General features: G+C 36.5%; 1 protein-coding gene across 1 annotated transcript in view; it reads right to left on the minus strand.

Moving 5' to 3' along the window:
- LOC145263276 (uncharacterized) overlaps positions 1-17,870 on the minus strand; it is a 33,258-nt gene extending 15,388 nt beyond the window's left edge. The window contains exons 1-4 of the mRNA XM_080120360.1: positions 17,100-17,870; positions 12,964-13,325; positions 10,234-10,789; positions 4,655-5,171 (exon numbers count right to left, since the gene is read on the minus strand). Coding sequence (XP_079976486.1) covers positions 4,655-5,171; positions 10,234-10,789; positions 12,964-13,325; positions 17,100-17,765 — 2,101 coding nt within the window. The 5' untranslated portion in view covers positions 17,766-17,870. The remainder of the gene's footprint in view (positions 1-4,654; positions 5,172-10,233; positions 10,790-12,963; positions 13,326-17,099) is intronic.
- Between the last annotated feature and the right edge of the window lie 608 nt (positions 17,871-18,478).

Raw genomic sequence — 18,478 nt, forward strand, 5'->3', positions numbered from 1 at the left:
CACAATGAACTACACGCAAAGGGTGATGTCGACCGATTCTATGCGAAAAGGACAGACGGGAAAAGAGAACTGGTTCGTAAAGAAGGGTGTGTGTATGACACAAAAAAAAAAAGAATTGGAAAAATACATACTGCAAAACACTGAAATGATAATTACCGTAGCAAGAGACACTGAAGAAATGAACAACACAGAAAACAGAGATGCAAGGGAGAAGACAAGAAAAAAATGAGAAGGGAAGTAGATACACGGTCAGTTTATATGAATGACAAAAGATGGAACTAACGAAAATACATGGACATGGCTACGAAAAGGAAACATAAGCAGAGAAACCTAATCTCTAACAGCCGTACGAGATAACTCGATAGAATCAACCACATCAAAGCAAGGATCAACAAATACAGAAAAACAGCAAATAAACCACATGATAAGTGGATGCAACAAACAAGCCCGAAAATAATATAAGAAAAGAAAGTAAAGAAAGCAGTACACTGGGAATTATGTAAACAATTGCATCTTGAACACCCACGCAAATGATATAAGCATAAATCGGCAGCAGTGTGTTAAAATGTAAGTTACAAAAACCTTATGAAACATAAATTACAAAGAGATAAATCCATTCAAGCAAGAAGACCAGATGTTATAATAGTAAATAATATTTTTTTATAATAAGAGTATGATTAAAGAAAATTGGAACGTTTTACTTATAGACATAGGCGTTATGAACTGACCAATTAAATAGAGCCACGTTCTGCTAGCAACCAATCAGAAACCTGCATTGCTCTATAAAAATATTGGCTCTTTTAGAATTCCCGCGTATAAATGTTTCGTGTTCACACGAGAAAGATCTTTGTTTTTGTCTGAAAATTTTTTAAGTTCAAGACTTGTACATATCAGCTACCCACCGAAAATTCTTTTTCATCTCCAGGACCTATACAGATTAGCTACCCATCGTAAACTCTCCTGGAATTAAACATAGCTTTCAATTCAAAAGAATATTCCTGCCAGATCGTGCATTTTTCTCAGCAGACCACAGAGTTAATATCAAGGAGACAGAGAAGTGGGGCAAATATAGGAAACTGGCCAGAGCACTCCAAGGAATATGGGAGATGTAAAAAGTCAAAATAATACAATAATAGTGGGGACACTAGAAACAGTCCCAAAGGAACTTTTTAAAAAATGGAGGAAATAGAAATTAGAGGGATGGCCTAGAAGATACAACGGAAAACAATAATGAAACCGGCAGTAAGATTAAGGAAAACCCTTAAATGCAGAAACTAATGTACATGAATTGAAGGCACTAGTCAGACACACAGAAAAATACTACATAATTAAAACACAAAAAAAAAACATCACATAGAGAAAAAATGAAAATGTATAAATTTAAGATATGCCACCCACCAAAAAAATTACCGGCATCAACTGGCACAACACTTAATACTTGAGGATGATCAAGTAGGATGGAAAGGCCGAGAAGAGAAAGCACTAACCAGACTTCCACTGATTTGGCAAACTACACCCATTTATATTTATAAAAACTTTATCCATTTATAATCCGAAAACTCCGCCCATTTACGTTCTAAAAACTCACATTAACTTTTGTAAAAACGATTCGTATTTCATTTTATAATCTTTAAAATATCCGACTGCCTGACGTGTCTGAACAAACCAAGAATGTGACATTGTCACACATTCAAAGGTTTATAAACTGAGCTAATGGTTCTTTATGAAATAAAATAAAGTATATCGATTTCTTGCTTATCAATAATGATCGGGGTTTTTTTTCAAGAATCCTGCGCAGTAGAGCACCAGGGTGTGCGTGAATGATTAAATGACTGCCAAGTTAAAGCAGTATTGATCTAATGGGTTCATTATGTTTCGGAATATTTTAGATGGGGATTATATGGGTTAATTAGACTGCTATTCTCATCTAGTATATTATTCTCACAACGTTTTAGTCGAATATGGGAACCAATAATTATAAACAGCAGATTAAGACACAATTATATAAATATGTTTGTGTGTAAATGAGTGATGAAACGATATTTCAATATTTTTCCTGATTCTAATACTGTTTTCTTCTATTTCTTCTCTCCGGCATGGTTCGTTGTTGCCTTCGTCGCGGGGTCTACAAAATGCATACTTATGATTCACTGTCAGGTGGATTATGGAATCCTTCTCCTCCTACTTTGTTACAGGCCCTTCCAACAGTCGGATACGACTAGTTCCCGGCAGGATATATTTGTTTATTATTGGAAGGAGGGTTTCGGCGTTGCGATTTGGTACAGTTGCCAATAAAAAATAAAAAAGAACCCTCCTTGTCGGTGATATAAATAAAAAAAATAAAAGGTCGATTCAGCGTTTCAATATTTGAACAGCACTCGTCTGAAACCGATGATTGTCGGTCTCACCCGATCCATGCTTGACTAGAATTCCTGAGAATCCAGGTCAAATTATGTAATATATATATACGTTTCTGATTTTTTTTTTTTTTAGATGGCGATAAGTTATTCATATTATTTGGATTCTTCGGACTACTGTTCTCATCTTGCGCGTCATTTTCACAACGTTTCGATCGATGTAACCTCCGACCTTTTTTCAGGTGTGTCTTGCGAATTCGGGAATATTTCTGTCAAACTCGGGAATGTAGACGGAATTTCGAACGGAACTCTTCATTTACTTTACAAGAGTAGCACGCTCTCATTCCATCGTTCGAAATTCCGTCCACATTCCCAAGTTCGACAAGAGACACCTGAAAAAGGTCGGAGGTTGCATCGATTGAAACTTTGTGGAAATAGCATTCAAGATAAGAACAGTAGACAAATAATCTAAAACATTTATTCCAATTTCAGTTAAAATCCATTAAACGATTTTTTTTTATTCTCGAAGATATTTTAATATTAAAGCTTCAACTTACTGAGTATTAAGAAAGAAATAACTTCAGTGAATCTTGCTTGATTAGCGTTTAATGGTTAGAAATCTAACTTTTCACAAAGGGTCTTCACTCCTTTTTATCCCCCTTGCATAAAACTAAATAGAGCTCAAATTTCCGCCTAGCAAATGTGTTCCAAAATTTCTAATGTTGGTTGATTAGTTTAGGAGTAAATTATATACACATGGGTACATAAACGTATACACATATCTAATTTTGCAAACTGTGGCGTCATCTGACTATGGAATGTATCTACTTCGTCTAAAACAAGAGGTTATAAAGAAATCGCATAAGGGAGATTCCATTAAAGAGGATGAATACTAAATAGGTTGACTGATCGGATAAAGTTTGAGATCTGTATATCTGCTTCTGGCAACTGAAAGATTGGTATAGGACTGTGATAAACCGGCTGACTTATGTATATAATATAGGTAATTCTAACAAATGGGGTTTTCAAACTGGGTTGAATAGTCACAATAAATTTGATAAACTATTGGTGTTTGCAATAATATTCGAATCGGAATGTATGCAGAACGCGTATGACGTAAAATAGTATAGTTAAATAGATAGACCCGACCGACAGAGACGAGAGAAAAGACAGAAATTGAAGCGACGTTAACTACTTCACTCAACATAAAGACATATCATTTAAAACCAGGTAAGTGCAAATGGATACAAACTCGCACATATCAAATAAATTTAATTTCACTCACGACTGAAAAAGCAAATACACGTTTGCTGGCTATCAGAATGACACCATATCAATATCAATAAGGGTTTTATCATTTAATGAGAAACCCTTCCCCGGAATTCAACCATTTGTTTCTGCCCCGAGCTATCCGCTGCCATGTGGGACCCATGTGTTGTATCAGGTTGTCCCTCCATCTCGTTCTTGGTCTTCCCTTTGGCCTCTTATGTTTACGAGGTGTCCATTCCGTTGTCCTGATGGACCATCTATTGTCATGTTGTCTGGCTACGTGCCCTGTCCATCTACTGCCAAGATTTCATTTTGGTGAGTTGTCAGAGCCCATGTTTCACTACCGTAGATCATCACAGGTAGGACATATTCATTGAAGATCTTCCCTTTGATTGCTTTTCGGCTTCTCGCGATATTTCCCAAAAGCTACCCATGCCAATGCTATCCTTCTCTTTATCTCAGGGAGGTGATCTCCATCGTTCGTAATTTTCTTTCCCAGGTAGATGTAGCTTTCAACTTCTTCAATGGTCTTTCCATCGACAATTATTTGCGACTTAGCAGCGTGCTGATTTAACATCACCTTCGTCTTGCCAAGATGCATGTTGAGGCCAACCAGTTTGCTCTTAGAGTGGATGTCGTTTAGAATGTCATTTAGTTCCTGAGGAGAGATTGCCATCAGTACTATATCATCAGCGAAAATGAGATGTGACAGGTGTTCGCCATCGATGTTAACTCATAGTTGCCTCTTAAATAAAGCATGAATGAACTGTTAGTGTAATTTTATTCTGTGTCACCGCATAAATAAAGCAAAAGATATAAGCTTTGTCTACAATCAAAAGTAAATTGTACGTGTTTTCTTTGGTGTGTTAAGCAAAGGAACAAAAGCAATAACAGCAGCAGAAACAACCATAGTAGTAACTAAAATGTCATGAACAGAAAAGACAGCAGTTTATTGAACTAGTCATTCGAGTTATAATCTCAACGTTTATTAATAAGAGATTAGTATTTCATCAATTCATGACACTTACCTTTATTATTTGGAGACAATTTTAGAAGCTCATTATTGTCACATTTCGAGATGGCATGTTCATTTTTCTGTCTTAAAGAAGAGCCTGAAAATTCAACATTTTTTATTTCGTCGAAATGCTTTCCATAAAGTGGTTCTTGTTTATTTTTGTTATCTTTTAAATGTTTCATCGCGACTTGTGTTTCATCAAAGTTAGACAAGTCAACATCATCAGATACAATCAAATTCTGATCGCACATGTCTGACTTTGGAACTTCTTCATAATTATCAGTCGTCATTTCGTCTTTTAGTTTCAATTCGTCTGTTTCTTGTTCAAGTTCTTTCCCGACACATTTTTCGCGTATTTCCCGCTTGATATTATTATCTCTGTCGCTATCATTTTTTCCCGTGTCTTCCTTTCGTCTCAACAAATAGCGAGTCACTTTTCTAACTAATCCGGTTTTTGAGTCTTTTTCTAAAAGACTTAAAAGATAATCTCCAAAATGAGGTAAGGTTACTTGAATGTAGGATTTATCTTCCTGTAAATCGAAGAAAAATGATTAACATAATTAAATATTACTTTTTGAGAGGGGAGTAAGGTTTCTCTAACGACATATTCAAATTGAAATTTATTGGCAAAAAGTAGCAAAGTTCAACCAGCCATATAAAAAGACAGGTATATAATAAAATTGTAATAATTTTTTTTATACCTACACACTAGTGTTTTACGCTTACGCAATCATCAGTATAGGATGGCAATTCTTGCCGGTTGGGAGATTCGAACCTAGCCACCAACCCACCTTTGATTCCATTTGATAAGCCTTAACATTTGGGCCACCAAATAATTGCCACGGGAATGAAGGGAATTAAGAACTAATAAACGCTCGATTCGGGCGCGAACATTAGACAATCCATAGTGTTCGAACGCCAGAAAGTTGTGAACATTGCATAAAAGCTAGTTGATTACAAGTTAGTTTATACTTCCGAGACAGTGCTCATTCTTAAGTATTCTTAAAGGGGCTTGATGATTATAATTTAATAATAATTATTATTTTATACTTACGGCCATTAGGGTTCTATGGACACGTAATCATCAGTGTAGGGTGACACTTGCTACCGGTCGGGAGATTCGAACTTCAGTAGTGCTCAATACATGAGTGGAACTAGGAAGTAAGTTATGTAAATATATATGGCAATTAAGCTGCACATACTTTTCCGCGTTTCATTCTCGTGAACAAAGAAAAAGGTGAACTACATGTCAAGTAAACCTTTGTTTGATAAACGTGCGACTATTGGCTGCTGAAAATGGTGCACGAATAACAAAGAATCTGATTAGTTTACTAGCAAATTGAACACCAAGTGAATATATGTATAAACACAGAGTTACTTCAATTCCATTCACGAAACATGGAAAATTTGTGTGGCTTAATCATTGCTATATATATTTTCATAACTTATATATATAAGTGATTTTGTTTGTCTATCAATGTTTGGTTTACATACTTGAAACTTCATATATACGGGATTTTAACATGTGGAACAAATTCGATTTGATTTTTAGCCGGTAACAAATGAAACATGTCCGTGAGTGCACAGTGAACGAAGCATAAACAATGACTAAGTTCAGCATTTGCCCCACCCATTTAGCCCCAAATGTGCCCAGGGGACGTCAAATCCTGGTGAAAATGAACAAACGGCTCAGTTTTAGGCCTTAATATATGTAAATCTGAGTTCTGCACCATGCAAAAAAAGAAATGACTAAGTCCATCATTCTCCGCCCCCCCCATTTAGCCCCAAAAGTTCCCAAGGCCTTAACATATTTAAATTTGAGTGCAGCACTATGCAAAACTGCTAAATAGACATACACAGAAAATTTTGGATAAATATGGTAAAATAGTCCCAAAAATGGAGTGTTTTTATTAGCCCTAAAATTAGCCCATGGGGCACACCCAAGAGTTATCGCGAGGTATAGACAAATAAAATTATATAGAAATCAGTTAGTTACAACTTTTAAGAAAGTTTTATAAAAATCCAAGGCATCAATTTTTTTTAATAAGCAAAAAAATATCAATTTTAGCCATTTTAACCCGAAAGGCACCCCTAGGGGAACAACTGGATTTTTCCCGGAAAATCTGCTCTGTTACTTTTTTTACACATATCATGTTTAATGTTTGTGCAAAATTTCAAAAACTTCCAAGGCGAAGTTATTGAGAAAAGTGCGGACAGACGAATGGACGAATGGACGAATGGATAAGGGTGAATTTAAAGGAGTTCCGGAATGGAAGCTGCATCAATTTCACATGAATATTGACATGAAATGTAATAAGTCCTCAGATGTATCTCTCCATCGTACAGTATATCGATACTCTATGGCTGACTGGGATAGCTTCCGTACATTCATATCAGATCTACCTCTGCGTTCTATGTTTCAAAAGGATGTGTCCTCTATAGTATCAGTCCTGACGGAATGATTAATTGTAGGTATAGACCGTTTCATACCCTCGAAAAAATTCCAGCAAAAACTTAACAGCCAGACGAGGTTCTCTCCAGAAGGTGCTGCTGCCATTGCGCACAGAAATCACTTTTTCCATTGCTTCCAACGTAATAGACGTATTGAGACTACAGTCGCTTTCAGGACTGCCAGCAACCACTGTAAAAAGGTAATAAAGAACGCAAGAGAGTTGTAGGCTCAGTCCGTCAAATCCAAAGTAGCTGAGCAGCAGCTTGGTTCCCATCAGTTTTGGCAAATAGCAAACAGAATCCTGAACAGAAGTGTGTGTTTTATCCCAACTCTCATAAATGGACCTGAGGTTATCTCATCAGAATCAGACAAAGCCAAACTCTTTGCCAAGAACTTGGCAGCTAATTCTACCCTTTGCGACACAGGCCGCCAACCTTTAATATTTCCTCCTGTATCAGAAAACATGCTATGTGATATACAAATATCTGTACATTGACTCTGCAGTAGTTTCCTGTGGGGCATCTCGATACTTCATTAGTAGGAACTGCTATGACTTTTCTTTCTTTGGTGGAATTTATTTTCTATCTTAATTTTTCTTAATTGCTCTGTTGGCTTCGTCTACAAACATTTAAATCCGACCGTGATAATTCATTAAAAAAAAAACATAACTTTAAACTCGGAACCATAACCCCTAACGTAGATTCCAGGTTCCTTTTGACAACAATACATGAAAGCAATATTCTATGTGACAAGCAATATTAATTTCACCCTGCGAGATTTACAACTGACGTACTGACTGCAATATTGCACAAGATAAGTGAATCTATCAAGAGAGATTTCATTTTTAGGGTGATAGCTCGTAATACATCAAAGGCCTTCCATAGAGTTTTTTCACAGAGACTAGTTTTACAAACTTACTCGCTATAAGATATCTAGAAATTTTTCCTTTAACATCCCATCCTTTCTCTCTGATAGCTTTATAAAAGTAGTTATTAAGTAAAATGTCCGAGACACACTGTAGCAATGCCGGTATATATATTAAGGATCTATTCTGGGTTAAAACTCTCTTTCTCATCTTCATAAATGATCCCTCAAAATCATACTCTGGGATCATTCCTTTACACCTATGCAGAAGATACAACTATCTATGACAGCACTTCAAAGAGCATTGATGATCAAAACCTTTCCCACTCTTTCTTTCTGTTCCTCCCTCTTTCTCTCTCTCTCTTTCTCTTTTCGTCTCTTTGTCTCTTTCTTTCGCGCACGAACGCTCCTTTCCGACTCGGAGCACGTAGTACAATGGGAGAAAGTGTTTTGTTGCTTTTAATTCTTCTTACATGATTCCTATCTCTTTTATCATCACTAATATTCAGATCTTTACTTCTCCACAATCGAGGTAAACGATTCTCTTCTCGAGGAAGCCCCCATTTTTTTTTTTTTTTCATATAAGCTCTATAAGGAGCGGATTCACCCATACTTGAGGAGGTACTTTCTTGTCTTTACAAAACCCACTTCGAAATATAATGGGGGAATAATCTCCTGGCGTCTCTATATCTTCTTGACAGCCTCTGCAACAGTAGGTGGTCAACTAAACTTCAATTCTAAACCCCCTCTGGAAAATATTTACAAGAACTCGTCTAACTACAACCACAACAAAGAAATTCCCTTTCTCTCTGTGCAAAAAATAAACGAAATGTCTATGAACAAAGTTTCTTTTCTAGAGCATTCCATCTGTGGAACAAGATACAATGATTCTGCTTCCCAACCAACTGCAACATCGTCATTTTAAAGTATAATGTAAAAATAATTATCGAGTAATCCCTTTGGAAAATTATATCCGCTTAAGCAATCTTCTAATCATTGCACCTACTGTTTCTAATCCTCTCGTGTCGGTAATCATCGTCCAACCAATAATATTATCCTCGTTGCCTTCCCAGCCTTGATAAAGTACAAAAGAAAATCGGGGCTCGTGCGCAGATATGGTATTTATTTAAACGTTTACAATTAGCTATGAATTCATGTTTTTGTTGAGTAGTTTATACTTTAACTTAATACTCATATATTGGCATATTTTTTCTTTTCCACACATAGATATAGATAGATAGATAGATAGATAGATAGATAGATAGATAGATAGATATCCATCCATACATACATGCATGATGATTGCAACGTCTTGTCAGACGAGTGCCACTCCCTCAGACATTTAAAATCCATGAGCCCAAATGCCTGAGGGAGTATCTATACAAATATGATGTTACAGAGTCTTAGCTTTGTACGACAGCTAAGTCTCTCTCTCGGTTCAAAATGTTGAGATCCAGCAACAAGCAAGAGCAAGATAGCCAGCAACAAATTAAACTGCAGACCAGCTTAATGCGGGTAATGGTCTTCCGCTTTATGGTTTTTTTTAAATCAGAGATTTGCTTCTCCTAGAAAGGTTGCCTTCACCACGGCTTACGGGAGCCCTTTCCACCCCAATACACATATACACACACACACACACATACACAAATATACACGGTGCTAGTTGGCCGTTGACCCAGAAAAAGAGTTCATTCGCCCTTTGGAAGGTCTTGTTTTTAATCCTTCAGGGAGACTAGCCGCCCTCCTCACCAAACAAGTCTGGTGGGGGAACCAGTTTAGTCGCCGGTGACCCGACCATGAGGCAGGTAGTACTGGGTTACATGGTACCAGTAGCACATGACATGACCTGACATAAACATACATACATACATACATACATACATAAGATATGTGGATATAAACTAAAGCTGTTCGTCCATCGTTGTAACTTGCGCGTGAAATTTTTTGTGGCAAGAATGCGCAATCTCCAACCACACTTCTCCTGGGTCGGCGGTGTTTTATTCCAGTGGCAAGTAGAAATCCAGAATGACTGGAAACATTGCCGAGGTAAGTGGAGAGAACATACAGTGCATGTTATTCCAAAATTGTCACCGATCTGATACTGGCCAAGCTCCTTGTTGCTTAACGTAAGTGATCTGATGAGAACCGGTGTGTGAACGTGTTTATGTCGTATAATGTGGATATAGAAAGCGACTAAAAGGACGCATATAAACAAATTTGGATAAACATAATAATGGAAAGTGGGTAAAAGAAAAGAAATACATGATACTTCATACCTCATCAAAGACGCTGACGACATTGTTGCATGAAGTTGTCTCGTTTTGATGCTGAACAATCAAGAGTATTTCGTTATTAAAATCAGTCTGACAAATCTTGATAATCGATTTGCACGTTTCGAACGTTCCAACGATGTAAGCTGAAGTCAGTTGATCTGCGTCGATCCAGCGGGAACAAAACTGATTTGAGTTCAGTCTGCGTATTCTGTATGCGTGAACCTCATATAATTGACCATCGTTCTCGCAGGAATATGTCCGTTCGCTGAACTTCGCAAAGATCCTAAGTGTGTAATCGCCATAATTCGGAATGTCGATGCTAAACTGGTACTCTTTCGTCGCCATGTCATGCGAAGCAAAGCATTTCCCATTTGCGCAACTGGTGCGATCACGCGAGATCAGCCGACAACTGAGTTGGTATTCTGAACGGAAAAGAACATTTAAATTTTCCAAATAGGTCTGAATAAATGATCCCGGGTGAGATAAAACGACAATAGCTTTGTGATTTGTGATAGGTTCTTGTATCATCGGCGGGGAGGCTCGCGTATCGTTCTCATATCTGTAATTAAAATAACATACCTATTAACTGCTATTCTGATTATGTTATATTACGCCAAATTTACAAGTTCGTACATATATATATGTGTGTGTGTGTGTGTGTGTGTGTGTGTGTGTGTGTATGTGTGTGTGTGTGTGTGTGTGTGTTAAATGTGTTTTATTATCAGTAAAAAAAGATGCATACATACACAAATATAAGAAATAACAAATTATACTTAATATTTAAATTCGAAGTTTAAATAAAACTAGTATATATATTGAATGTGATTAGGAAGTCAAACCCTAACAAAGGATGTCGATAATTTGTGGACGAATGCAACGTCGTTTATGCAAAGGCGATGAGATTCAAAGATAATATTAATTGACTAATATTATGATAGAACTCTGGAATTTACGAAGGGTCTCAATATTTTTATATATAATATCTTTGGGATAACCACAAAAATCTTAAGGGTTATGGTTCGATGACTGTGGAGCTAATTCAAAATCACACTTGTTACTGAAGCGTGGATCTTCCGCATATAACTGAACTGCGATAAAGCAAAAACTGTTAGACATTCCTGACGGAAGCTTAATTGATGAGTCAGATATAAACTGAAGTCATTTGTACTAGAAAGTGTTGCAGAAAGGATAGTGGATTTTATTAACGATTCTATAGATGGTAATTTATGTGATCATCCTGTATTATATAGATGTGCAACAATGTGCCTGTGGCACAGTGATCAAGAAACTTTTTTTAGAGCTCCCCACAATAAAAAGATTTATACCCGCCCTTCTTTAGAGTTGAAAAAGTGTTATATAAAATGGCGACTTAAGGGCGTGTTAGTTGATTTGACATACTGCTTATAAAATCGAGTATCCGATGTTACTGCTTAAAAGTCAAATTTTGAATATTTCTTTCTGTTCATTTCGTATTGATATGCTTACATGTCTCTACACCCCCCCTCTCTCTCTCTCTCTCTCTCCCTCTCACTATCCCTCGCTTTCTATCTCGTTTTATTTTGCCACATGAGAAGATTTGTAATGGAGTTGGGATCCGATCTCTCTCGGAGACGGACGGGTTTTGCTAGCTTTATATGTACCATTTTTAAAATGTTTCTTCAATATTAAAATACATTTCTACTTTTATAAAAAAAAAAAATATGTGCTGTTCGTTTCAATTTCAGCACCAAAGGTCACGGCCTAGGTAATTAATTCTCAGGAGAGAAGTAATGACGATGGAAAGTCTGCTACTAAAGACACCAGAACTCATAGACAACCCGTCAAGCATACGTAGCAGATGACATCTACCATTGATCATAAGGGTGTGCCTATTGCTTTATCGTTTAGCGTTTATCATTTATTACCAAGGAGCTGGTGTGCCGTGCCAGGATATAACAGTTGTTTCAGAAACATCACAACGGTGCGGACAAATCAAATCACTCTCCTCGTATACGATCAATTGTAAAAATTGAATCAATATTTCCCAAAGAAAAATTGTGGCCCGAATTTTGTCGGCATACTTACGCTGCGATAAAACAACACAAGACAAATACTAGATTTAAATCAGTAAAGTTTTGGGTATGTATGTGATACCGTCGTGTAATGTAGAAATATGAATCCTAACGTTGTCCGTTGATAGCGATTTTCTTCTTGGCCCAATGTACTCTTTCCCGGCCTCAATCTCTCTTGGGAGACTTCTGAGCTGCCAACTGTCCCAAACTGACCACTGTCCTCAACTAGTAATTGTCGTCGACTGTCACACCAAAAACTACACGCAACCATTCCCAACTATCGTAAAATTTGTCGCAAAAACCGTATTACCTTTACTAACTCTAAAATATAATGAACTTCTTTGTTCGAATCATTGCCAAAACTTAATCAACAATCCCGCCTCAGCTTCCTTTTGTCTTTCTTGGTGAACAACTGCTCATCCATTGTGTTTCCACCAACCCCATTTCATATACGTTTGTTATTTTTCTGATAAACGTATTTTCTCTTCTTGTTTTTTTTTTGTTTTGTTTTTTGTTTTTTTGTTTTTCATACTTTTTTTTTTCTTTCTCACTCACTTCCTAACTCTTGGGAGGAAGATGTCAAATAGTATCGGCTAATATAAATGTTATTCCTAAAGTAATAAGTAAAAAAAAAGAACAATACACATTTTAATGATGTTCAATCATGTATAGTGATACTTACATTATGTTATAAATACAAAGCACTTTACGTTCTGTGGGTTTCATTTGGTAAACACTGAGGCCGTACTTTCCCGGTTCGGGTAATCTCAGTTCAATTCTCATCGTAACTAAATCAGATTCAATGTCATCGTCTCCATCGTACATGTGCAGAAGACTGTAACCTTCCAGTAACTTCCCGTTGTGACTCAGCTCGTGTCCAAGGGTAGCTTCCCTTTCGATGGGGAATGGTAACTTAATACGGCCATCATTGGTCGTAACGTTCTTCACTAACGGTTTAAAACTGCAACCGTAACCCAAGAAGAATTTCTGCGGTAAAACAGGGCCCTCTTCTGTGTAGTCGCACTTTACAACGTAGGAGCAAATCTGATGGTAATAAAAAAAAGCAAAAACCAGTTGTAGAAATTTTATTAATCAAAGATATAAAATTGATGAGTAAAGTTGAATTATATCGAGTCGTCGCATAAATCTGTTCATTTTCATATCTTTCCACCTCGGCCTGTTTTTAATTAAAAAAAACACACAGATACTTAAGAAAATTTTATTTGAGGGTAGAACTGTAGGATTGAAAATCTAATTTAATATTTTCCCCTTTTTCTTTTCAGCTGCTACACATCTGTTTACTTTCTGCATACTTCTCTCTTTGCCCTCCGCCTCATGCCTTTCGTGGTGCAATTACTATGATAAAATTATGTGTTACAACTTTATGCGGACAAAACAGTATCTTCTTCCACTACTTGCCTCCAGGCGAGGCTAGTCACCTAAGAGCCAACAAGAAGAATTCGCTCTTTTGTTTACTTATTTTCAACCCAAATATGGCATATTGCCACTTGGACATAACGGGATACTATTTGGGACCATGTTAACGGGGGGGGGTATGCAATATATCGGTTTGCATTTATATAAACTTCTGGATGCCATTACAGCCAAGAAAACAGGTAACAGGGAGGGAATTCCAAGTCTAGTAGTCTGAGGAAAGAAGATATTAGAGCAGAAGGCTTTCCAGCATCTGAGGACCTCAACAGGGAAGGAGTGGGATTTCGTTGCTAAACGGGTTTCTCGGGCTTATGCACATCGAGGGGCACGACTGCAATGAGTTCATCAAAGCCCATTCCATTAAAATACTTGCAAAACAAGCGCAAGGATGGGACAGGAGTTGGAGCTAAGGTGACAATGCGGGGCCTATTAGATTGGCGAATCTTTTTCAACTTTGTGTAAGGGGAACTTTGTCCCTATTTCTTCGCCTTGTGCGTAAACCGATCAAAGACTGATGTCATACAATGTCACTCATATGGCATACACATACATATATTCTCACAGAGAAACTCTGACATACACACACTCTTGTATAGAGAGTAATTAATTGTTATTTTTTATCTCATAAAGAAAAGAACAATTTACTGTATTGATATTGGAACATGTGACATCCACGTTCGACTTGCCCTGACATTTTGACTATGAACAAAGTGCAGCATCTGTTTTGATGCTACATTTACATTATTCTATTTTCGGTCAGTGAAAGAGAAATCCTTCTAGATTGAGACAATTTTTACTTTTGTTCCAATTTAGCGTTGGGGGTGAAAATAGGGGAGCTGGGTTTTGAAGACGTTAAAAGTGATAAGCCACTTTCCTTGCCTATTGAACTACGCGCTCCAAATCAGAAGAGAAAGAGCCAGAAAGACCTATGTTGTTAGTGTTGTTCGAGATGATGTTATAATTGTCGTGTTGTCTGAGTAGATACCAACGAATGATCTCAGGATACGATTTAAAGTATCGTTTATAAAGGTTGAAATAAGCGTGGGGAAAAGAATGGATATCTGGTGTACGCCGCCATTGATAATTTCAGTTTCATACTTCTGCATATAAACAAGTAGCTTAAATATTTTCCAATTTACTTTAACAATAGATTTGATGTTAGTCAACAATTTCAGGTCTACAGTGAAAGTCAGGTGTTGCAATATTTTTGGTATCTAATGGGATATGCTCGCTGAAAGTTGGGGGATTCTATTTATAAACACTGCCGATAGGAACTGACGAATCAAATTAATTCACGTTCTGTTATCAACCAATCAGAAACCAGAATTGTATCATAAAAATTGAATCTTTTAGGATTCTAGCACATAATTTTCTCGTGTTGACACGAGATCTTTTGCTCTTTGCTTGCAATATTATAAAGTCCAGGACCTGTACAGAACAGCTACCTATTGAAAATTCTTCATCTTGTACAGAATAGCTATCCATTGATATTATGGGCTTAGGGCATCTCCCCATCAACAACTATTTTAAAGCTATCAGAGAGAATAGATTTGATGGTTGCGAGGACGTCTCCAGATATCCCATAGCTAACAAGTTTGTGACGCAAACCTTTGTGCCAAACTCTAGCGAAGGACTTGTATATATAAAGAGCTATCGCCCTAGAAACGAAGCTCACGCCGATAGATTCACTGATCCTGTACGATATTAGTTATCACATTGACTGAAAATCTTTCAAGAATTTTGCTAAACGTTTCGTCATCTTTCGCTTATTTATGTAAACGGCGGAAAGATGCTGACGAAAAGTCGGTTTTAGTATGAATCATAAATTGTACCAGTACGACAAACTTTTATGGGACCTTAAATAAAATTGCCTATTTGCGTTCAACTTTGTTATGAAATCCTTCTTGTCATTTCTCTCAGATAAGCAAAACCAAACAAGAAAAAGATAAGTCATCAATAAAAATATAATCTCCTAGATGTATCTGCTCGGCGTTGCCCGGGACGCAATGAAATAATTTTCTGTGTATTAATTTTATTACGGACTGTTATCTTCGTTTTCATAGTTATTTTTGTTTCACAACGTTTCAGCCAACTTATCCTCTGGCCTTCTTCGGGTGGTTAACCTCGACGGGATATGAATACTGAACTTTGTAACTGTATCCCTAATAATTACTGCCTTCCATAGTTGTTGTTGTCTCAACACGTTTTGGCTAACTAATCCTCTGGCCTGCTTTGGTAGGATTAAAACCGCTATCTTCAGACAATGCTCACTTAGAACAGTAAAGACTCAACGCCTCTATCCACTGCGCCACGGGCCCTGAATAAACACAGTATACAATTTACGAAGCCTCATCTCAAAGGATTTTTTTTAATAGAAAATAAAAATACAAATAAATAAAGTAATATATGAACTCATTTTAATTTTTTAATTTTTATTTTGTTTCACACTTTAAAACTTAAGGTAGACAACTTTTATTATATTTTTATATTTTAAAAAGAGTTACTCCCCCTTCTAGTTTTTATTTTAGGTGATTATTTAAAAAAATATTTATATTAATGTGTGGGATTTTGTTTTTGTTTTGTTTTGTTTTTGTTTTTTTCAAATTTATGTCGTCTGTGAATGTTATATCGAGGAATTTAAACAATTAACTGTTAGCTAGAATGTTATTAGTAGCGCTATGACAACAGCATATTCTTTTCATTGTTTTGACTCTCGAGTATATATCCGACACAGTTAATCAAGCGAAAACCACAGCACTGTATATAAAAGCATATAAGATATCGACGGATACACACTCGAGAGTGAAAACAATGAAAAGAATATGCTGTTGTCCTAGCCCTGGTTATTAGTGGTGGCTATCGGTGGTTGAAAAATGGTTTCTTGTAATTGTTAAATGAAATAAGTTTAGTCTTAGTAGCATAAAATGTTACCATCTATTTTCCTCTCCATTCTACTACAAACTGGGGTTAAACTAATGTCGTAAACATGTGTACTTAATCCTTACTCAACTCTAACCCCTACCCTCTTAATGAATTTTGTTTTAGGTGATTATTTAATAAGTTTTATATAATCATCGTCTGGATTAGACTAAGTAAACATTTTAATGAATTATAGCTGAGTAAGGTATTGTATCGACAACAACACGATAAAACATTAACAAGTGAAAACAAATGTTTGTCTACCATTCCATGATGCGTTTGCAATGCATTTTGTACCGCCTAACCCTAATCCTAAACCTAACACGGTGCGTGCCTAGACAGGTCAACAGCGTGTGTGCGCACTACGCATTACTGTTGGAGCTTTCCTCTTTTTTGCGAAATTTTTTTTTTTTTTTTTTTGTTATTGGCGAGATATTTTAACAAAAGATGCTATTAATTACGTACCAGATAAAAGCTGCAGGTTGGCTTCTCACAACCGAAAATATCTAACTTGTATATTCCTTTCGACTTAAAACGTAAAGTCAGTAAAAATCGGTCGTCTTTCAATTCATATTTCCCCATCTCTAGCAAGTTATGCTGCTTATATGAAAGGCCCGACGACCAATGGTTGGCTATAGTGTACTTGAACCGGTAGGTGGCGTTGCACTCCGTCGGCAAAGCAAAATTGATTTGCACCATACGAGAGTTATCGACAAGCAAAACGCAGTTCGTGTGACTTTTCTCCGTTAAGGACATGCCAAGATGGTAGAATTGTTCCCGCACGTAAAAATGACTTAAGAATTCCTCCAAGTTAACCGGATTATCAAGTAGCTGCCATTGTTTTTTGTTAGGAAAATGTGTCCAGATGAGTTCGTCTGGATCCGTGAGAAAGTAATAATCATTAGCATGATAGAAAAACTCGTGTTTCGTCTTTGGTTTCTTCGGGAAGCTGGAAGCGTTGTAATCGTTGTCGTGATCGGCCGGGATGTTTCGCGAGGAGAGAAATTCCCGCTCGGACACAGCGACGACCCGTTTCCAATCATTTGGTTCGCTTGCATGAATGCAAGCCCACTGGATGCTTGCAAGATGCCAGTCGCCTTCCACGTAGACTGCGTTCCACTGTGCCGTCATATCCGGACTAACAATTGGTAGACCGAGTTTGTAGCCGCTGTTCTTTGTGACACCACAAATAATGACGCAAGAAATGTCAGCATGCCTGCAAATATAAAGAAGAGTTTTTTTAAAAAAAACAGTACTCCTCAGTTAAAAACTATACAGATTCCGGCATTAGTTTCTTTATGTATATATATATATATATATATATATATATATATATATATATATATATATATATATATATATATAATTTTTAGTCATTCAATGAATTTAAAAATTTATGACAAGAAATGTTTGAGTTTCAGATCCAAAGATTTTTATTATTCTATGTCAGACAAAAAATACATTACAAATATTTTAACTCCTTATCCTGTAGGATTTCGATGTCGAAAAGGATAAAAAATGTTAACATCCAAATTTACATGTTAACTATTTTATCCTTTTCTTTAACTTCCCTTACTCTATGACTTTTAATTACTCAATCAATTTTTAATTGTGATTTTCCTTGTCTCACTGACTTTAGAAAATAAGGTGTAAACCATTATAACTATTTGATAATATTTTCTCCTCTGAAGAGATGGTAGACATCGAAATCCTATAGGATAAGGAGTTAAAATATATCTGATGTATTCGTTGTCTTACATAGAATAATAAAAATCTTTTGATTTGAAAACTCAAACATTTCACGTCATAAATGATTAAATTCATTGAATGACTAAAATTTGATT

This window comes from Euprymna scolopes, chromosome 3, assembly GCF_053919585.1.
Source record: "Euprymna scolopes isolate OS-2025 chromosome 3, ASM5391958v1, whole genome shotgun sequence".
Classification (NCBI taxonomy): Eukaryota; Metazoa; Mollusca; class Cephalopoda; order Sepiida; family Sepiolidae; genus Euprymna; species Euprymna scolopes.